The sequence below is a fragment of the Oryza glaberrima genome, chromosome 5 (assembly GCF_000147395.1).
Source record: "Oryza glaberrima chromosome 5, OglaRS2, whole genome shotgun sequence".
Classification (NCBI taxonomy): domain Eukaryota; kingdom Viridiplantae; phylum Streptophyta; class Magnoliopsida; order Poales; family Poaceae; genus Oryza; species Oryza glaberrima.
This window is the reverse complement of record NC_068330.1, coordinates 16,438,658-16,461,208: the sequence shown is the minus strand read 5'-3', so window position 1 is coordinate 16,461,208 and position 22,551 is coordinate 16,438,658. Positions and strand designations below refer to the sequence as shown.

Below are 22,551 nucleotides of genomic sequence, written 5' to 3'. Positions count from 1 at the left end.
GATTATGATACATGTGTTTATGCTCATAAGGATAAGTGTTCGTGTATTATGAGCGTCTGCGTCTGTACTTTTTAAAGAAAAAAAAGACGAATATATATCAAACAGAGGAAGTAGTAATCGTATTTACAAATGTACTAGGTCAGACGGTAAGCACTTAATTTAGAATCTCCAAGACAATATAACTCTCTGTGTTGTGCAGATCATGTCATTACGGATCTCAAGTGGTTGTGAAGATACCCCATTCAGGAAAGCTCATTTATTGTATTCTAACCCATTATTAGCATTTGATTGTATAAGTTGATCGGGCAAGCTCGCAAGGCGCCTATGGTTAGTTTTCCAACGGGTTCATTCTAATTTAAGATGAACAAACCTACTATATATCCAAGCTTACCAAATAATAAGGTTGCCAGCAGATGCTAAGATGACGTGCAATTTGTTATAAAACCATTTAGCCATGTATAGTGTGTTACAAGAATTAATATTTAGGGGTGACATGAACTATTCTTTTGATTTGTTGTCACTTGCCACATTGAAGATTTTTGAGCAACTTGCCACCAAGCGACATGATCATCTAGATAAAGCAAATTGTATGCTCATTAGGACTCAAAATATTCCAATCCATTAGAAACTGTGGTTCTTAATCAAATGTTTTAATGTACTCTTTCTTGAAACATCTATTTAACCATCTAAGTATTATATATGTCGTAAGTAGTATTTATAGCTATTGAGTTATCATAACATCTAGTTAGGAGTACTTAACATGGTCATCTAAAACTTGAAGCTTTGTGAATAATGGCATTACTATAGCCGTGTAGATATCATTTATAAAAAAAATTCCAAAACAACAAGAAAATCATGTCACAAAAGACATTCTATATATTCACGTATTAGACAAGTTGTATGGATACAATTAATAGCCCATAAGGCATATCACAACTCTTACTCATTTGTGAGGGCATGTACAAAGACCATTGTTAACCGTCTCTCTCTGATTTCAATTAAGCAATTTTGCTTACGTGGATGATATAGAAATGAGAGCAGGGTAACATCGATGCTTCATGTGACAACGGCGCAACAACGGCTCATCTAGCGAAAAGAACGAGACAAGAAGAGAGACGGCGTTGTACAATCCATCTTCATGAAGATACGCAACTTCAGATTAAATATATCAATTAGCATGTATAATGTAGAGTCAACTCAAGAGATGGATCTTTGTAGAGGTGATGTTTTTTTTGACGCGGAATATATGAGAGCCCCTACTAGTCTCTATCTTTGTACATACCCTGAATACTGATATCGTTGATTCGTTGGTGTAATCAGTTACCACATCTCAAAACTATAAATGGCACTATAAGTTCAGAGACATATCATTACTATGCTACTATAAGAAAAATAAATATTGAGCCCAGTACAAAAATAATTCCACAATGAAACATGAGCCCCAACGCCACAAGGTTTCTCATAACACATTGGCAGTACCCCCATTTTGAACACATGCGGCATACTACTACGATCGATTTTGACCGCCAGTGTGTGCGCCAATAGTGCGGATTAGCTGCTGACAGCCCAGAAGAAGGTACTGAAGAAAAGAGGGGATCAGTGGGAGAATCGCGATTAGCACCCGCGGGCGGGCGCGCACATAATTAGTACAGTAGCAGTGAGCGTCATCAAATTCGCCCCCGTTTCCCTTTGTCCTCCATGTGATTCCTCCCGACCGAGCCCGGCCTTGTCCCTTCTCCTCATTCATTTTCCTCTTCTTCTTCTTCCCACCTCCCCTCCTCAACTCTCCCCCTTCTCCTGCACCTCTGATCGTGACGAGCCATTACTACTACTAGCTCGATTGCTCGAATCCCTCCTCCCCCACTCCTCCGCCATTCACCCGCCTAGCCTCGCGCGCACTCGCGGTGTATATATCTATCCGGCAGCTCGATTTGTGGCCTTGCCGGTGAGGTTTGTGAGCTGTGGGCGGCGTAGCATGCGGCGGTGAGAGATAGAGAGCGAGAGAGAGAGGATGCAGCAGGCGTCGTCGCATCAGCATCACTATCAGCACAGCGCCAAGCCTCCCGTGTCGCGGAGCTCGTCGTGGATCCGGAGGTCCCCGCCGCCGTCGCCGCCGCACAAGAAGCTGTGGGGAGGCGGCGGCGGCGGCGGCGGTGGGAGGAGCAGGTATGTGTGCCGCATCGTGCCGCTGCTCGTGCTCACCGTGTACAGCATCTTCACCGTCGTCCGCATCCCCAGCTCCTCCCTCGTCGTCTCCACCGCCGATTCAGGTACTCCCCCACCCACCGCCGCCGCCGCGCCCGCCGTCGGCTTCTGGGTTGATTGCTTCGCCCCCCCAACCGATTTCGGTGTCCTTTAATGGCGGTGATTCTTGTGCTTCGCAGAGCGCGTGGAGCGGCGGGAGGATGTGGAGGCGTTCAAGACGCACCTGCCGTCGAACCAGAACAACCTCGAGGCCCGCGAGGAGACTCGCTCTCCGGCGTCGCTCCCCTGCTCGGCGCTCATCAACGGTGAGGAGAGGAGCTAATCGCTTTTGCTCAGCTGGATTGATTGCTGTTGATTCATTGGCGGTTTGGGGATGGTGTGCTAATCGGGTGGTGCGCAGGTGAGGCGGGCGGCGGGCAGGCGGCGGCGGAGAGCGCGCTGTGCTGCGACCGGAGCCACTACCGGAGCGACGTGTGCTACCTCCGCGGCGACGTGCGCACGGACCCGTCCACCTCGTCGGTGCTCCTGTACAACGCCCCCCGCGGCAGCGCGCCGGAGAAGGTGCGGCCGTACACCCGCAAGTTCGAGGGCAGCATCATGAGCACCATCGACGAGGTCACCATCGTGCCGGTGGTCGACGCCGGCAGCGGCAGCAACGGCACCACCGCCGGCGACACCGGCAAGGACAGCCTGCGGCGGCGGTGCGACGTGCGGCACCCGCCGGGCGTGCCGGCGGTGGTGTTCTCGACGGGCGGGTACACCGGGAACGTGTACCATGAGTTCAGCGACGGGCTGATCCCGCTGTTCATCACGGCGCAGCGGTTCGCCGGCGAGGTGGTGTTCGTCGTCCTCGAGTACCACTACTGGTGGCTGGGCCGCTACGGCGCCGTCCTCGAGCGCCTCACCAACTACAAGGTGGTCGACTTCCGCTACGACCGCCGCGTCCACTGCTTCTCCGAGATGATCGTCGGCCTCCGCATCCACGGCGAGCTCGTCGTCGACCCCAAGCTCATGCCCAACGGTACGCCCTCCCCCCCCAAATCCCCACCCTTCGCAATTCCATTTCCACATTCGTTGAATCGCTTTGCTGTTGCGACGTCCATTTGGTTCTTGGTTCGTTAGGATTGTCCCCCACCACAATTCCAATTTCATCCCACGATTCCGGTTACTAGTAGTTTTTCCGTTAGAATTTCGGGATCCACCTGTGGTGGTGGTTGATGCAGCAGCAAGCTTGCTTGAGAAGAGGGGGAGTAGCGTAGCGATGGCGATGCGGTGAAAAGGCGTGCGAGAATGAATTCACGCTGATCTCCTCTCTCGCCGTGATCGAGAATTCGAGATCCGTGCTAATGCTGGTCGGAGAAATCATTCGTTCCTACGCATCGAGGCATCGTGCTCGCCTATACTACTAGTTACTGCTACAGTTAATTTACTCCCCGTTTTGTCGTGGCAGGGGCTAATTAATTTGCAGCGATCAGTTAATTTGCCTTGTTACCATTTCGTTTTTTTTTACCCCTACAAGTCGGTAGTACAGTTTGCTGTTACGGCTAGTAGGTTCGCAGAGCAGGGTGGTACAGTGGATTGCACGCGACGCCATCCTTCCTGTGCCGGTGCGTTTCGTCATCCGCCGCGCGCGCGCGCGTGCCCGGCGTCTCGCCAGTATTAAAACGGCATTGGCAGTGTGGGCTTTGTCACCTGTGCGTGTGCGGCGAGTGGGTGGTTTGGTTGGGGGAGAAAAAGAAAGCGGAGGAGGAGCTAGCGATGGTGGGTTGGGTTGGGTTTGTGTTTGCTAGGGGAATCTTGCGGCGATCATGAGGCGCGGGCGAGATAATGGCGCAGATTATAATACGCCGCGGTGGATGGATGGACGGATGGGTGAGCGAGTGGATTGGCAAGAAAAGATGGCTTTTGCGAAAGCGCTGCGGGGAAAAGCGGGTTTGTTCCTCACAAATGCGGGGGTGCGAGACGGACGCCGGTGGTCGCATCGGCCAGCCAATCGGCGCCTCCACCACCGCTGCTCAACGTGCTCGTGTCCCCCGCCGTTTTTGTGCTTGCTCGGAAATTAGGGCCTCCTTGGGAACAAAATGATTTTTGACCGTTTCCTTATAAACCAAAGCCAGAATTTATAATTTGGAACTTAATTGCCTTGTTTAGTTCCAAACTTCCAACTTTTCCATCATATCAAAACTTTCATACACACAAACTTTCAATTTTTTCGTCACATCGTTCCAATTTCAACCAAACTTCTAATTTTAGCGTGAACTAAACACAGCAGAGTTGATTTGGTTCGTTTATTTTTTATTGATTCGTTTATTTTTGATTCGTTTCCTTACCAATTCTGCTCATCAAGCAGTAATGTGTATCACCACCTTGGTTTAGTTGGTGGTGTTAGAAGAGTACCTTGATTTGAATTTTGAAAATGGCTATGCTAATCGGAATGAGGGAGAAGTTGAATCTCAATTAAGTAGTCCAACTGAGATTTGAAATACTTTATGTCAGATTTGGGCATCGTTTATTTATGGGGGTAGGAAACGCAAGAGGGGCTCCACAGCAGCAGTGTACCTACCTCCATCCACTCCACGTCCAGCTTCACATAGAGTTGGTTGCACAGTCCAATTAATCTGGCCGACCCGAGTTATTATAGTGTGTTCTTCCATTTATAGCCCAATGAAATCCATGTACCGCATCTAATAAATAAAGAATATAAGATAATCCCAGCCACCGTTACTGTAGCAGATCTTGGGCTCGCCGCAGTAAACTACAGTGTCCCCCCGGCATTGTAAATCACACCATTTACAGCACGTTACTCCTGCAGAGGCGAGATTAGTATATTGGTTAAGCCTGGGTTAGCAAGAATAGAACCGGAGATGCTGCATCTGCATGTGCGTGGAATTGTTTTGATCGACCAAGCATGTAGGGGCGAGGCGTGTCTGTGTTCAGAGAATCGGCTTGCCTCCGTTACATGTCGGAGGCAAGCCGTACTTCCTAAAATCTCAGAAAATTACAACTGGGTCCCCTCCCTAGGCGCGTGTGGTTTTTGTTAATCAAAGTGAGGATTAAGATATAGAAATGGACAGGGCATTCGTTAATCGTGATGCGCTGTGTTGATGTTACACAGTTTAATTTGTTTAAAACTACAGTACGTCCTTATGTTGCCCCTTCTTTGAATAGCTGTCCAGGGTTAGGATCCCCAGTCTTTTATATGTTTGTCTGTCAGTTGTAGTGAAGCTACACAGTCCATAGCATGAGAGCCCGGTACAGCAACGGCATCTCTTTCTTTTTCTCCATCACTTTGTGATTGGAACTCACTAGAATCCTTGCCTTCAATTTGCTGCTCCTAAGCCCTGTGCTAGTGTGCTACAGCCTCGTGAAGATAGAGTAGCCATTAATTCGAAATTTTCGTTTTTTAGTAGTACAAGATTGCACGCAACATCTAGCTGAAGAGCACGGAAATGATATGCATATAGTCTCCTGCATTTTGTGTCCATAAGTCGTATATCTGATTATGATGGATAATAATATCTTTGCTAGGAAACCAGTGGACAATCGTATAGTGAACACTTTTTAAGTATGAAAACCAACGTTTGTCCATGCCTAACAATGGCTCTAGTTGCGTGGGAATCCACAGCATATATTCTCCATCATAAATTTCAGCTCTTTTTTCTTTCATAAAACAATAGAGAAGAGGAGCCTTTCATAAAGTGATAAGGAGATATGTCAAAAACTTTGGGCTTGACTGGGACATGTAGGGACTCGGAGGCGCCGGCCCTTTGCTGGTGTGGCTCTCTCTCTCACTCTCTGTAGTCTGTAACGACCATGCATATAGAATGCCGTGGTGTCCTAATCATCTGAGTGGGATTAGTTGTTGTTTGGAGTACCAGCAATTCATTCGAGGTGATGCTATGTAGTACTAGTTGCTCGGAGAGATGGGCATCACCCCGGCTGGTAACACATTACTGTCAAGAGTGGCATCAAACAGGCCTCTATTTCTACGTGCCTGCTGCGATGTGTTTCGATCGCTTCTGCTGAGCTTGGCATGGAGGGGATGGTGACCTATATATCTTGCTGGGACCATATGCCACGCTCTGATGCAAGGAGAGAGAGGTGTGTAGTAGAGAGAGAGAATTTGGGCGGTTAGCTAACCAAAAACCGCCACAAAGGCAAACGGCCTCCGGATGCATCATCCTTTGTTTCGCCCATCAGCGTTGGGTATGTGATGATGCATCTGGTCCGTGGGATGACGTTTTGTGTAGGACAGGTCACATTGGTGTGTGGACCTTGTTTAAGGTAGCTAGCTGCTCGTGTAATGTAATGGCATGCCTTTTGTTGATCTCGCTGATGCGTGGGCCCCCGGTCACTTTTCTTGAGCCCCTTGAGGTCCAGTAGTTTTGACTTTTGAACCTCTATAAAAGTACTAGAGTGTAAAAATCTCGTCTTAACTCTTAAAATTATTTGTGATTGCGTCGACTTATTAAAAAATGTCTTCCAAACAATAGTGCACAGCTTGCATGGTAGAAAGAACGTCTGGTTTTCTGGATTGTACTGTGCTATTCTGTCTCGGGATGCCGTCTACTGTGACACTTGCTCGTGTCACATACTCACATGCCGTAGACTGGTGTATTTTACTAGCGCAAGATACCCGTATCTAGAACTGTAGCAGCAGATGTCACGTGAGTTTTCAGGAGTGCACAGTGATACTGTGATAGTAGTATTATGGACTAGTGGCAAATGGATTTGCATATCCCCTAGTAACAGTAAAGTTAAAACGATGGTACACTAGGCAATATCTGATTTGGTGGTGGGGGTTTACCATGTGTAGTTATATGGAATTAGTCAATAGGATGCATAGGATCGTGCACTCAGATTATTTTGAGCTTGAAAAATTCAACCTTTGATACTAATCTCAGAGATATATAAAAAAACGAAATACACCACAAGCTATAGTCACAACACAAGGCAAAGCTGGCTAAAGTAGCGCATATAGTTGAATTGATAAAGTCCATGTGATCTGAAGTAAAAATCGAGTCGATTTAATAACTGGGAACCCCAAAGCAAAGGTTCGTGATTGACCTAAGGGTTGGAACTCTTTAATGAAAGGAGAGCTGAGAGCCTGAGAGCTTGTGATTACCACTGAAAGGTCATTGGACTACCAAAAGAAAAGCCCTCAAAAGGAAAATTTAAAAGCTCTAAGAAAAGAAGGGAAAAGAAGTCATGATCATTGATCAGAGGGTTGAGCTGAGTGAAAAAAGAGCAGTAATGATAATAATGGGTTTAAAGCAGGTGCAAAGTTATGGCCAGGGTGTCGGTGGGTTTGAGTCGGTACAGTTTGGTGGACACATTTTAGGGTATAAAAATGATTGCACAGTTTTTTTTTTTTTTTAGATAATGGATTGCACAGTTTATATCCGTAGGTTTTCTGTTTGGATCTCAATGTTTCCCTTTCGCTTGCTTAATTAGTGTTAGCCTGATATGCATTGATAACCATGAAAGTATCAAAGTACTAGTATGAGGTAAGTCCCATTAGTCTTTTCCACGTTGATATTCAGCTGGTTGCCGAATCTTCAGTGCTTGCGAGATTCATGCTAGTGCTATTCTTAGGCACATGATTGGTCGGCCATTGGTGCATACTGAAAATGAAATAGTACAAACTAGTCGAGACAGTAAAACACATTTGGTTGGTTTGTAGTGTGCTGAGTGAATTACTACCATCCTAGAAAGAAACTAGAGTTGACATAAAAAGAAAAAAAACAATGTACTTAGGTATATTTATCAGATTTTTTTATGCTCCTCCTGAACTTTAAGGTTCGTTACAAGTCCCAGCCTTCAAGAATTGGACAGAAACATTTGAGGGGAGCAGGAAGGTCTTTAGGAATTGTGTACAAAGACTACGATCGTAGTACACCAAACCACTAAAGTATACCAGTAACCAGCCTAGCTACCACCAGATCAGTTTCCATGGCCGGAGAGGCTGCGATGTGAAGCAACTTTGATCAAGCTGTCACGCCCAGATCTAGCCTGGTCAGGCGGTACAATGTGATGTACAGTGCAATGGAGCAGAGAAAGCCCTGGAGAGCAGTTGGATCAAGTGCCATGGACCCAGCCATCGTCGTGCAGGTTGGTGGTAGCTTTAGGTTCACGATGGTTGTTGGTCGTCGCCGGAGGCTAGCTAGCTGAGCTAGCCGGGCACGCACGCAAAGGCGTGGCTAGCGTGGAGCTAGCTGGCTGGCTGGCCAAGTGAGAGAGCGAGTAGTAGCTAGCTGCTGCCCCCTGTTTGTTTGTCCTCGTTTGGGTAAAGCCATCGAGTGATCACTGATCAGTTTGGTCAATATGGGTGGGAAGAGCAGACGCCATTGACGGGACCATTCCGCAGTTGCGCCGCTGGATCGCCGGACCGTCGTTGGATGCTGTTTTCCACAGGCGACCAACCGATGATTGGTGTTTGGAGACACTCGTAAAACTGCTTTCGTACTACACAGGATAAGCTGTACAAGGAATAGTGAGGCTCAGAATTCTGGACTGAAATTTTAGAAATTTCGGGTTTACCAATGGGTTCTAGGAGGATGTGATTATAGATGAAAATTTCGAATCTTTGTGAACTTATTAGATTAGCAAAAAAAAAACATTCTAAAAATTTAAATTCAATATTTTTCTGAATTTTCTGAAGCTTTTGAAATTTCGGTTCCCTGAAATGCGCATGTGCATGTCATATATTACTGGAATGGATCAACTGAAAATGTGAAATTGTATCATGCGATTACTCAGAATTATGCAAAAACTATGCAATTAATCTTGTTTGGAGTATATTGATGGTACAGTAAAAACTATGCAAAAAACTCTAAAAATGTTGTACTTGCACGTGGTTTCAGGCAAGGGCATCCAGGACTTCCAGGCGCTGCTCCACCAGGGGTACAGCCGGACGCCGTCGGCGACCGCCGCGGCGGCGGCGGCGCAGCCGCCGGTGCCACTCGCGCTCGCGGCGCCACCGTCGCGGCCGTGCCTCCGGCCGGACGACCACGCGAAGGTCGCCAAGCCGAAGCTGGTCATCTTCATCCGGAAGCAGAACCGCGTCCTCCTCAACCTGCCCCACATCGTCACCGCCTGCCGCCGCGCCGGGTTCGCGCCGCACGTCATGAACCTGCGCCGCCAGACCCCTCTGACCGCCATCCACGCCGCGCTCTCCTCCGCCGACGCCATGGTCGCCGTGCACGGCGCCGCGGTGACGCACTTCCTCTTCATGCGGCCCGGGTCGGTGCTCCTCCAGATCGTGCCCGTGGGGCTCGACTGGGCCGCCGACGCGTTCTACGGCAAGCCGGCGCAGCAGCTCGGCCTCGGGTACCTCGAGTACAAGGTGGCGCCCGAGGAGAGCTCGCTCGCCGCCGAGTACGGCGTCAACAGCACCGTCGTTCGCGACCCCTCCGTGATCAGCAGCCGCGGGTGGTGGGAGATGAAGAAGGTGTACATGGACCGGCAGAACGTCACCGTGAACATCAAGAGGTTCGGCGAGCTGCTCCGGTCGGCGAGGCTGCACCTCAAGAACGCCACCGCCTGCGGCAAGGCCGCCTCGGCGGCGGCGACGACGACCGCGGCGAGGTAGGGGTGGCTGGCTAAACCAAGCTCTCCGTCAATTAGGTGTTAATTAATCAACCAATCAATCAATCACAGCTGTTAATTTGCCCATGTTTTTTTCTCGGTTTATTTTTTTTTCATTTCATTTTTCTGCTCGTTTTTGGTTGGGGGGTTTGGGAGGAGTATAATTAAGAAGGGTAAAGAAAGGGAGATCCTGTAAATAGAATTGGATTTATTGGTAGGGATCGCCTCCGTGCACAGTGCATTCGTTTTCAGTTCGGTGTTGTTACTAGGAGGGAGAAGAATAATTTATGGTTAGGGGTTCTCATAAATCATCTTCTTTTGTTAGTCTATACTACTAGTTGCAAGAGCTTTTTTCCTTCTTTCTTATTCTTCTGTTTCTTCTTTCGTTCATTCTTTGGGGTGTCCTGATGTAAGAACAACATTCTGTAACAAAGTGCAATAGAATCCAGACTCTCTTTACAGATCATATATGAACTGTCAGTTTGGCGTTTCTTGTGTGATTACAGTGCAACTAGTTGGAGTTAAAAATGATCACTCCAAAGCCTGAAGGAGAAGTACTCCAGTACAGTGCAGCGCACACATTGTGATGCAGAAAGTGTCAAAAGTGACCAGGGAAAAGTAAAGGCGCGAGAGGGAGGCCCACTTGGAGACAGGACGTTTATTTTGTCCATTTCCGTGTTTTACCGTCGCGGATACCGAGGCGCGAGCAGCACGTGGCGGCCGCGGCTTGTCTTTGGCTCGGACAGCGTGGCTGCTGCGTGCTCCGTGCAGCTGACAGGTGTAGGAGTAGTAGAGGAGAGGGTGTGCGAGTTGAGTGGGGACGTGAACGGCAAGATGGCGCGGTTTACCACGGAATCTGACGATAAATCACTGTCTTTTCCGCTGCGTCCGAAATCCGCAGTGTCGGTCGTGTAGCCTGTAGGGTAGGGAAGACAGGCAGGAGACAGCCACTGAAAATGCAGAAACTGTGCAAGATAACTCGAGGAAAATTGGGGTTGAATTTCCCTTGGAATAATTCTAAACGAATGATGTTTGTTGGCAATAGAGATATTGCATTGGAAATTCTTTGAGGAAATCACGTGCTCGCGATCTACACATTCCCATTTTAAGTGCATCCGTGTCTAACATTTAACTGTCCATCTTATTTAAAAAAATTATAAGAAATATTAAAAATATAAATCACACATAAATTATTATTCATATCTTGTCATCTAATAATAATAAAAATACTGATCATAAAAATTTTTTAAATAGATGGACAATCAAACATTGCCATTGAAAGCCACAATTGTACTTAAAATGGGGCGGTCCACACTTTCAAAATATAGTACTCTCTCCGTCCCACGATAGTTGTCATTCTAGATTATTTAGAAAAAAACTAAGGTTTAGCAAAAATAACTATAGTATCTCTTATGAGGTTGGGAGTAAGAGAATAGTTATGGGTAGAATGGAGAAAATTTTAAATAGGAGGTGACTGATGTGACAAAAGTTACTCTAAAATGATAAGCTTTTGTTGAAACAATTTGAATCCTAAAACGACAATTATTTTGAAACGGTGGGAGTAAATATTAGCCTTTCGCATAAGCATTAAGGAGAAGGACAAGAGCATCATCAACAATGTCCTTATTCCGTTTTCAATCCTGATATTTTAAAGATATTATTAGTTGAAAAAACTGCTTCAATAGTTTTCCTCTTCGAACCTATTTAGCACAGCTCTAACTTCTAAATTTAACTCCAAGAGTTAGATTCGGAGTAGAGTTGTGAAACAACCATAACTCACATTCCCCTTTCTAGTTCATTTCGTGAAAACATCCAGTCAGCTCCACTCCCTTTTCAGGTAAAGCTAAGACTATTTGACTGAGATCTAACTATAAGAGAGGTGAAGATAGAGCTAAAGTTCAGCCAAACAGACTCTTCCTTAAAAAAAAAGTATTTCTTTCTCCTTTATTTTTGCTCTTCACAAGTTGGAAATCATTATCGCTCAAAATTCTCATCTCGAGACTGTCGTCTGAGAAAAGTGACAAGGGTGGAGGGGGTCCTAGATGGGTGAGCCAGATGACAAAAATATGGAGGGAGGCCCATATGTTTATTTTAGTGTTAAATATAGGCTATATATATATTAAAAGAAAGAATATATTTAATCCTTAAATTTAATGATTATCTAAAAAGAGATTCAGAGAGGAGATTTGTAACATCTCTTGGATGTGCTCTAAAAGGACTTGATTGTCTTCTCGAGTTGGGTAAGTTATGGGCCCTGACTTGTTAGGACCATAATAAAGCCAAAGGATTGTAGGAGTATATAGTAGTTTAGTGATAAAAGTCATATTTTATAAGTAGTAAGTTTTTAATTTCTTTTAGCAAAATTTAAACTCTAGAAGTTGTAAAATTTTAAGGCATAGAAAGTAAAATATAAATATTTCTGAGGTCTTTACGAGATTTAGGAAATGAGTGAAATTAAATGAGTCGTAACTATGATTAGCAGATATGTGGAGATAGGTGAAAAAATCAAATGAAATTGTGGTTACAGTGGGTTGAGATAAAAAAAAAAAGGTGGATAAGTATCTATGTTCTAGATAAATTTTAAATATCAATATTTTGAAATGCAGGAAGATAGACATCTACGGGTGCTTCCCACGATATGCTTTACCTTGTGCCAAATGGAATTTACCTTGAAAGTTAAGATAGACATTAAAAAAAGGGGTTCCCGTAAACCTTTGAAATTGGTCCTTCAAATATAAAATATCTCAAACAAAGTGAATGTAGCTTAATTGTTTTAGTTGAAACCAGCCCACCCGAATTTAAATCATATACTTTACACATGTATTTTCATTTGTGGATAATTCTTCATTCATTGATAGATATATACTCATCAACAACGAGATATCTATGGTAACTTTATTAATATCAAGATATACTGGCTCAGTCATTCGGAGGTGACCACAAGGATACGATGTGCAAGGTGACCACAAGGATACGATGTGCATGTGTATTCATAAAAATGAGTATGTGTGCTGTGAACATCTACGTTTTACTATGTTTCTAAAAAAATAATAGTAAAAAATCCTTCCTTACAAACTCCACCTTTTTTTTTTCTAAAGAAAGCCACGAAGCTAGTTATATAAAAATACAGGAGCTGATCTTCAATGTGCTTAGACTCATAAAGCCATATTTAATAGGAGCACACAGATTCCATTTTCTTTACAAAGAGCCGTACAAAAGACCTCCTCTGTTAGTTTTGTTTACAAAACTACCCGTATGATAGTCTTACAAACGCCAGACGGAGGAAGTATCGGAGTAACAGGAATGCCATGATTCTCTCGTCCAGATTCAATGGAAATGAATGGCAGCAGAAAAAATGGATAGAAATGCATATGCTACCCCCGTTTGCGTCGCTGCATCTGGATGCAGGGGTCGATGATTGTACTACGGTGACCCTTTTATTAATGGTTCTGGCCCAAACAAACACTTACCCAAGTTGTTGGTTGGCGCCGACACCGTCAACAACGCAGGAGCCTGAGCGTCTGAGATCGTCTCTGACGGAATCACGGAGGTGATGGGCACCACAAATAATTCACACCCACTGCTCATGCAATGTCACGATTTGAAGTCGCTACCTGCACTTTATTGTAGGGAGATGTACTACTTGCTCTGTGGGATCTTGTCCCGTCCCCGACACGGCCACATTTTGACAGGCTAGTTGAAGTACTCTTACTATAACGTCACTGCATGGTCCAGGTGATAGTTCCAGCCTTTCAGAATGACCCTGGGGGTGGATCCCTGGGGGGCCTCGAACGAGATGTCGATGGCCATCTTCTCCCCCGGTACGAGGGAGAAGTAGTTGTCGGAGTAGTGGACAGGGAGGATTCTTGTGTCCTTGTAAACATCCTGACTGGATGATGGCTCAGATGTGTGTACCGAGAAATGGAGGAAAAACGAGACGCCTGAATCGGCCCCTTTCACCTCCACTGTTCTTACGTTGTCATCTGACCTTGTGATGCTGAGGCCTCTGCGGATTTTCCCCCACAGGCCACTGCTATGTCCATCCTGGATGGCTTCTTCTCCGATTCTGTCGGAACCGTTTGCATCGGCTAGATTCATGGTTGATACGGAGTTAGCGTTTTCTGGTTTCTTTGATCTGTTCTCTATGGACATTCTGACCTTGTATCCAGAGCCTGAGATGGAAATCTTAGAGTTGATCTTCAGTGGTATCTGTTTCTGACGATACTGTTCCAACAACTTGTAGTCTTTTCCAGGAAGATGTAGCCAGTAAAAGTTCCTGGAGAGTACCTGGTTGTCTGACAGCTTAAAAAGTTTGAGAAGTAGAAAATATACAGGCTTTGGGTTCTTCGTCTTAGGATATGACATCTTCGTGACTTGCTGCACTTTTTTTGGTGGCACTGCTATTTTCTCAGTAACTCTGTAATATGGGGACGCGCCATCTAGATCCCATGCTGAAATTTCGACAGCCACATCCCGAAGTTCATCGGCTGTAGTGTTTACCACCTAGAAAAAAAGTCACTTTTCATGGGCTTATGTCATAGAATGTGTGGTTGGGTTCAGATTTTGCAAGTTGTAGAAATGTACCTCTATGAAGTAACTATCCAAATTCAGCTGTACATGAATTGGTTCAGCAGCACAACGGCAACCATAAAACCCAGCTGTTTGATCTAGGAGATGATCATAGAACTGTCCTCGTAGCCCAGTCCATGGATTTTGTGTCTTCCAAATTAAAACACCTGTAAACTTTGTCCACATGAAAGAAGTCCATCCTTCCAGAAGTGCTCTGTACTGAACATAATTGACCAATTGTGCCTGAAGGTTAAAAACACAATTTAGCAATGAAACTAAAATACATATGATACTGAAGCATAAATATCCTGGAGACAAAAGGATGGTACTCCAAAATTACTTTTTCACAGAAATCGTCGAGATCACTTGGATGGCCATACAGTTCAATCTGATCATGGACTTTCCCTGGTTTTGAGTAGGGGATGTACTTGTGGTAATCCCATATTGGATTTGGTACTTCATTTATGTACCCATCGATCCTCTTCTTAAAAATTGGAATGCTCCAACCTTCTGAGGGCATTGTTGCTCTAATTGTTGCTGCAACTGGAACCCCAACAGACCCAACTTCAGGATTAAACCCATATTTGTAGAAACTGTCCTTGAAAAAGCTCTCTGGATATTGAATCTCATATGGACCATCAGTAAAGTCGCCTTTCCCATTGGCAAAACCATCCCACATTGATCCTTGGACGTACACTCGAGTGCCATCAAGGTATTTACTTGGGTCAGTTGGGTCTTCTGATTTATCCTTTCCTGGACTTTTTGTTGTATGGTTACTTACAAACATAGGATGTAACTTCAGATCATTCTTCAGTGCTTTGTTAATGTCAACTGGTGGGACTTGTTCATTTCCACCAACCCATAGAGCTAGGCTAGCATGATTCCTAAGTAATTTGACAGTATCTCTAGCACATAGAAGGAAGAGATCATGGTCCAAAGGACCATTTGGATTTGATATTGGAATTCCTCGTCCATCAACATCTCCAGTTATCCAGAATTCCTGCCAAACCTGCACATAATTGTTGATCCTTTGAGTATCATTTAACATGCCACAGAACCAGGGGAAATAAGTTAACAATAACTAAGGATTTAACTATAATAAATCTGCCACTAAAATATAGAAGAGCATTTAACACTATATCTGGTTTACAAATCCATTCAAGACAATGAATTCCAACAGTGATTATGATCAGTTTTCTGAATCCTAGAAGTAGACAGTGATTATGATCAGTTTCCTGAATCCTAGAAGTAGAGAATAATTGATATTGCTTCAAGAAGGCAACAAGTATATACATAGAAACTTATTACTCTTTATTATGACCCAACGTATTGTAACTTGAATGAGGAAATACAGCCAATCAATTGACAATGATGGAAGGGAAACTTAAGCATACCATCAAACCATAGATATCACAAAAATGATAAAAATCAGGCCTTTCTGCTAATCCACCACCCCAACAGCGAAGCATATTAAAGTTCATATCAGCATGAAACTTGATGTCAGTCATATACCGCTTCCTTGTTAATCGAAGAAGGCCATCTGACAATATCCAGTTCCCTCCTCGGATGAAAACAGGTTCACCGTTTACCTTGAAGATCCTGCAGATGAGATATTTGGCAATAGCACGTTTTCACGAGCTCAAGTATTATGTACTGTACTAGACACATAAAATAATCAGTTATACCTCCCACCGGTAGAACCATCAATTGTACTCTCAATCTTACGGAATCCAAAATGATGATTCGATGAATCAGATTCACCGAATCCATTGGCATCCACACCAATCTCAACATTGTATAAGGATTGCTTTCCCATGCCATTCGGCCACCACAGGTTTGGCTTATAGAAGAACAACTGCAAATATTAATACAGAACAGACTTAGCCAATTCGCGCATTTGAGCCTCTCTTGCTATATCATGGCTTCCTGCTGAAAAGAATTATCAATAAACGATTGCACAAGGCAAATGTGTTTACAACAAGTTTCGTGTGCCTTTAAAAAAGGGAACTATGCAAAATTGTTTTAGCAATATTGGATATTGTCCAAAGTAGGACATTAGTCATGGGATGTACTTCCTGACCTAATATGAAAAAATTCCAGTTTGGTGCTATAATGTGCTACTCTGATGCAAGCTAGTTAGTTGAGAGTATGTTCACCGTTTTTAGTAAATATCTCTTAAAGATCAAAATAGGTAGTATCAATTAGAAGGAAGCGAACAAACTGAAAATAGCCATGATTCCAAACAAAGAAACACATTAGTCCCTTCAAAAAAAAAAAGAAGAAAAAGAAACACATTGGTACCAACGTTATTTATCTGGTGAATCCCTTTAGTGCTTTAAGAATTCATTGAATTGCAAAATTTCTTAATGTCCCATAAAATTCTTTTGTAAATTAGTGGTGAATTCATTGAATTGCAAAATTTCTTAATATCCCATAAAATTATTTTGTTAATTAGTGGGTATTACATCCTGGAGGAATTTACACACTCAGAATAGTGAGACATAGGGGCTGTTTGGTTGGCTCCCAAAGGTTGCCATGCCAAACTAGAAGAAAGCTAACAAATTGAGAACTGCCACAATTGCAAACTAAGCAACACTAATTACAATAACTATTCATCAGGTGAATCCCTTTAGTGCTCAGAGAGTCCATTGGCAAAATTTCTTTACATTCCACAAAATTATTTATAAGTTGGTGGGTATTACATCCGGGAGGAATTTACACACTCAGGATAGAGGATATATTATTTTTTGTCGCTAATTTGTTAACAAATGGCATCTGCTCAGTACTACAAAAATCTTTAGCTAGTCAACAATGTTTTTCTGAGATAGCTAATTTTTAGTGTATCAACATCTTCAAGATCAAATACAATGAGCAATACTGAATAATAACTGGTAAGTGCTAAATGGTAGTCTGAAAATTCATGGCCAGAAAAGAAATGCAAAAATACGAAAGTGAAGCAAATTTCCCATTTGCAAGCGAAAATATAGCTGTTAATTACCATGTGTATCACCTCTATTGCTAGCTCAGGACAAATGGGCAACAAAATTGAGAACAAGTACACGATTTGTTCCACCTAGGACAAATTGATTGGCTGAACACACTACAATAGTGCATCTTAGCTATGATGAAAATAAGAAATTTTAAAAAGGTAACGACTGAGTTAAAACTAAACAAAGCAATGTCCGAGTTGCTTAAGAAAAGGAAACTCACAGGAGGAATAGTGTACTCTAGAACTGAGTTAGGAGGAACTGATATCTCATAACTCTGTAGATGTTCCACCAGGCAAATGTTCCCCTCGAGTTCAGTTGAAACTTGAATTTTCAATTTACAATCTGAAAGCCATGAACTTCTGTTCTCCAACTGAAGCGTGCAGTGCAGATATGACCTCTTAAAATCATCATAAAAAGTTGAAACTAGGTGGGGGTCCATTATCCTCACAGGCTGCATAAAAAATATGTAATACACATAAGCACCATCATTGGCTCAACAACAAAAAAACTCATATAATCAACAATCAAGGAATTCATGCAAGTAAAGTTAAGTATGAAAATACTCATAAAAGAATGCAGGGGTGGAAAAACTCACCCCAGTTACGGATATTGATACTTCATCCCAGATACCAGTGTTTCGATCCCTAGGATGCCGAAAAAGAAATATCAATAAATGTTACAGTTGCGAATTGCTTTTAAGAACCATTAGATTGGTGCTAAAAAAGGAAAAGGTAGCATAGGTCATTCTTGTCATAGGTAGCATATGTCTAGAAGAAACTATAGTAAGTAGTTGTTTGGAAAATTTGATCGAATATTACAGCAAAACAAGACATTGGATACTGTTGGTATCTAGTAGTAATCTTCACTATATAGATTATGAGCTTTGCTGAAAACTAAAATAATTCTAAAACATTTTTTTCACTCAATCTTTGTGATGCTAAGATGATCACCGATCAATCAGTCATGCAACTAAGATTCAGAGTTTAAGTGAGGTAGGCCTACATTAATGCAAAAATAATTCCGTCATGGCACCTAAATTGTACTGCAGTGGTCTTTGATAATAATAATAAAAATGTATAATGATCAAAACAGGCCTTTGAAACTTCAGTACAAAGGCCTTCCTAGATTTGAACTTTGAAGCCAATCTTTAAAAGAAAAAATACAACCCATCTTCAAAAATAAAAATTTAAAAGTTCATATATCAACTGGACAACTAGTTCATTGTATCAAGTTAGATGCTTTTACCCATAACACACGGCGACTACTAAACTCTTGGGCATGTCTGGTTTACTTCCTGTAATTGTTAGCACCGAATAGAGGCTTTGTATCCGAATAGCACTCAAACAGTGCACTTATGGATCTTAACATTATGTTGGACAAAATATGCTGGTTCAAACATACCCAGCATAATATGAGCATATTTGGTTCAAACATATGCCCACTGTCATGTATGCCTCCAATATTGTCCCTTGGCTATGAGATATTAAATCAATAATAATAAAAGAAACAAATATGCTGCAGCATGTGCTATGATAGATCACATAACCCAGTGGAAACACTCCATGTGAACCAGTTATAACACAATGCTAACATACAGTCTGCACTTAAGCATTTGGCATTTTGAAATTTTCACAAATTTGAACGCCTGCCAATTTCTTTTCGCAGATGTGAACATCTATCAATTTCTAAGATATAGAGTCATAAAAAACAATCAAGGCGTCTGAAGAGAACCAAATGGAACAAAACAATGTGTCTAAAGAAAAAAAAAACATAGAAAGCACTAAAGCAGTAGCAACTACTACCTTATTGGACACATCCAGTCCCATCCTTCAACATATTGAGTAGCAACATCCTTCCCAATCTGAAAAAGACCACCAATTTGAAAGGTGTGACCATTCATATGCCATGAATTTTCCTTTTCATCAGTAATATTTCCATTTTAAAGAAGAATACTGAACAGAGTAATTTTCCATCCATACTACATAACCATGACTCATTGATATCACTTAGTCTTCACAATGATCTCTTAAAATCGCAATTCCTCAGTCTCTTTGGGTATAAACTACACTACGTTGCACGATTCAATTCCCACTTCTCAAAGGAGGTCAAGAGTTATGACTCCCTGAAGTGAGAAAGCCTAGTTACAAAGAACAAAATATGTAAATCATTTTGTAAAGTCATTGCGATATGTATTATAAACTACACTAGATTACACTATAGATTATGGAATGTTCACTTGCAAGCAAGTGCAACTGACTAGATGTTAACTTATTGTAATCTGCAGAGCAATATATGTAAAGCATATTCTAAAGTCATCGCGATACCAAAAATGAACATTTTAGAAACACATATCACAAAGAACAAAATGCACTGGTGGTCCGTTGACATGTTGAAGTAAAATGGAACTAGTTACGTCTATTATTTAGAGACTCAACTCCTGTGAAACTATAAAAAGAAACACATGGGTCTAAGTTCAAGCTTTGCGAATAAGGGGGAAAATGGCAATGGAAATCTTGGTAGTTAGATGAAGTACTCTACTTTCACAGCATTAGAAATGCCATTAGAGATATCAAAGACATCTGACTAACCTCATGATCACCACCCTGACCTCCTTGAGGAGGAATTGCACCAGGATGATCAGGAGGATGAACAAGAACAGCAAGCAGATTTTTACCATCCGGACGAAGAACATCAGTAATATCAAGGGTGTGCCTTCGGAACATTCCTTTTGGAAGTACCTCTTTATGCCCATTCAAATACACTTCAGCTGAATAGTTTATTCCACGAAAGTTTAAACTCACATGCTGGTGTCCGGCCTACGGATGAAACATTGCAATAAAAAGTTCAATGTGTCAGCAATTTAGCACAAGAACTACACCCCTATTCAGTATAGTGTTACAGTGTCCTCGTTCCTGTAAGAGTCAAATACCACATACATTAAGAGCAGTTCCGGTGGTTGACAATCGTTAAAGCCAATAGTTGGAAAAGGGACAAAACCAAGCAGGCCCAATAGTGCTGCTGCAGTATGGCTTTATGGAAGGCTTCGGTACAATAGGACCTAAATGCAACGTGGGTCGATTGAACACGCAATGTTATTTAGATCACAAGGATCTGATCGATTAAGCTAAGGAACACTTATTACCCAATCACCTCGATTTACAAGAGTATTCAGGCTAGCTTCATGTCTATACAATTTCTTTTGCAAAAGGATGAACTGTAAGGCAATGCAGCAGAAGAAATCCATAGACAGACAAAGTTTAGCTCAACAGCAGGCAGCTTAAACTCTTCCCTTGGAATTACCCGCTGTGGCTCCCCACAAAAAGTCTAAACACTGCAGTGCAAGTGTGCAACTGTCCTGCATGATGAACTTCCCCAAGCAACAAATTGCTTTTCAATTGTAAGTAGACAGCTTGACTGTGCGTAATTAACAACTCACTGTACCACATGCTACAGTACAGGCATTGTCGAAGGAACAGATGAATTAACAACTGCTGCACGGAAAAAAAAAATCAGTGCGTGACAGCGTGTGATTGCGTACCGGAGCGCACTGGAAGGTGGTGAAAAACCAGAAGGTGTAGTGCCCCCTCCCGGATTTGGCGATGTCTATGATCGACTCGTTGTTGAGGCCGTAGAAGGGGTCGGGGATCAGCTTGTTCTTCAGCAGCGTCCCCAGCACGCTGCATCCTCATCATCCAACAGAAACGGGGTCAGCTAAGCGGCGGAGCACGCGAGGGATAAACCAAAAAAAACCTGCAATTATTCTAATGGCGAAGCACACGCAACAGCAACTGGATAAACCACCGCACCGAGGCGCAAACCGCGCGAATCCCCCATGAAATTGGAGCTACTGTGACTGCGAGTGGTAGAAACGTAGAAATTCTCGCGGGGGGAAGGAGGGGGGAGGGGATCGGAGAGGGGAGGCGGAGAGACGTACGTGCCGGGGACGGCGGCGTGCATCCAGGGTGCCGTCGGCTCCGGGTCGGCGGGCGGCGGGTCGGTGGTGGTGAGCTGCTCGCCGGTGAGGGCCACCTCGGTGGAGCGCGCGGCGAGCCAGCCCGTGTCGAGCACCCGCTTCCCCACTTCGGCCGCCGCCGCCGCCGCCGCAGCCGCAGCAGCAGCAGCAGCAGCAGCCATCTCCGCTCCCGATCGCTAGGACGCCACCTATCTACGGATTTCTGGGAGGAGTCCACGCCGCCGATGGCTTTGGCGTTGGCGAGTGGGGTGTGGGGGTTTTGGAGCTCACGCAAACGCAAGCATTCCGGTTGAGTGCACGGCGGCGACGAGGGGTTTTTGGTTTGGAAGGTTGCGGGAGTGGGCCAACGCATCGTCACGGGGCGCCGCGCCGCGCGGGGGAGCGCCGTGTCGCGGGGGCAGTGAGACACGGTTGCATCATGCGCGATAAGTCGATTTTGGGGTGGGGGTGGGGGTGGGGATGGGCAGCGGCGACGGCCGATCTCGTGGGTGTGCCGCGTGCGCGGCTTGGGATCGGAGTCGTCGGAGTGTGTTTTGGAGCACAAAATCGTGAACGGGATTGCTAAAAATACGTCGCCATAGAATATGATGTATTTCAGTCGGTTGAAACCAACCGTCAGATGTAGATGTAAAATTACGCCATGTCACATGTGTACGCATATCGTCCCTCCGATTCACTTCTCTTCACGGCATATGCTATAGTTGATTTTTCTTAGCCACTTACACAGTAATTACACCCCATATGTAATTAGTATGTAATTTTCGAATTTACATATGTAATTTTAGGACTTATATATGTAATTTTGAGATTTACATTGTAAATACACTAAAATTAGATATGTAATTTAGAAACTTACAATGTAAATACATACCGACTATTTTTTTTTGAAAAATATGGCGCCATAAATATAACTACACCCATTGTGAAAAGCACTAGGTTTCTCAAAATCTAAATCAGGATATCCAATTCATAATTGTTTAGAGAACTTCTGGTTCTGGTAGAAGCTGCAGCAGTTAAAACCTCCGCTAAACCCTCCGCTAAACAGGTCTGGAGTACCTTATCCGGCTCGGTTTGTAGCTTTACATTTTTTTTATCCGTCATCTCGTTGGGCAGGTTTACTTTTTAATATAGGTTTTTAAATAGTTAAAAACACATGAATAAAGTGTTTGTATGTAGTAATTGTTTTCTTTTTCTAAACAGGCATACGGCTTGTAATCGTATTAGCCC

General features: G+C 43.6%; 2 protein-coding genes across 2 annotated transcripts; one reads left to right on the top strand and one right to left on the bottom strand.

Moving 5' to 3' along the window:
• The first annotated feature begins 1,670 nt into the window (after window positions 1-1,670).
• On the top strand, window positions 1,671-10,260 carry LOC127773550 (xylan glycosyltransferase MUCI21-like). The gene is made up of 4 exons (XM_052299651.1): window positions 1,671-2,270; window positions 2,385-2,510; window positions 2,606-3,226; window positions 9,069-10,260. Exons 1-4 carry the CDS (start codon window positions 2,012-2,014, stop codon window positions 9,794-9,796), a joined length of 1,734 nt encoding a protein of 577 aa, XP_052155611.1. The 5' UTR covers window positions 1,671-2,011; the 3' UTR covers window positions 9,797-10,260.
• A 2,698-nt stretch (window positions 10,261-12,958) lies between these two features.
• Window positions 12,959-21,735, bottom strand: LOC127773687 (mannosylglycoprotein endo-beta-mannosidase). The gene is made up of 11 exons (XM_052299822.1): window positions 21,286-21,735; window positions 20,890-21,028; window positions 19,940-20,167; window positions 19,154-19,212; window positions 17,947-17,995; window positions 17,572-17,802; window positions 16,047-16,216; window positions 15,756-15,960; window positions 14,702-15,370; window positions 14,377-14,604; window positions 12,959-14,295 (listed from the first exon to the last, which is right to left on the bottom strand). The coding sequence occupies exons 1-11, from the start codon at window positions 21,483-21,485 to the stop codon at window positions 13,504-13,506; spliced, it is 2,970 nt and encodes a 989-aa protein (XP_052155782.1). The 5' UTR covers window positions 21,486-21,735; the 3' UTR covers window positions 12,959-13,503.
• Window positions 21,736-22,551: the final 816 nt, after the last annotated feature.

What these genes read in the sequence shown, in the direction of transcription:
- LOC127773550 (XM_052299651.1), top strand. Translation starts at nt 2,012, where the DNA reads ATGCAGCAGGCGTCGTCGCATCAGCATCACTATCAGCACAGCGCCAAG. An exon ending in CGTCTCCACCGCCGATTCAG is followed by an intron (nt 2,271 to 2,384) that starts GTACTCCCCCAC and finishes TGTGCTTCGCAG; the next exon opens with AGCGCGTGGAGCGGCGGGAG. An exon ending in CTGCTCGGCGCTCATCAACG is followed by an intron (nt 2,511 to 2,605) that starts GTGAGGAGAGGA and finishes GGTGGTGCGCAG; the next exon opens with GTGAGGCGGGCGGCGGGCAG.
- LOC127773687 (XM_052299822.1), bottom strand. Translation starts at nt 21,485, where the DNA reads ATGGCTGCTGCTGCTGCTGCTGCTGCGGCTGCGGCGGCGGCGGCGGCG. An exon ending in TATCAATATCCGTAACTGGG is followed by an intron (nt 17,803 to 17,946) that starts GTGAGTTTTTCC and finishes TTTTTTATGCAG; the next exon opens with CCTGTGAGGATAATGGACCC. An exon ending in TCGACGATTTCTGTGAAAAA is followed by an intron (nt 14,605 to 14,701) that starts GTAATTTTGGAG and finishes TTTAACCTTCAG; the next exon opens with GCACAATTGGTCAATTATGT.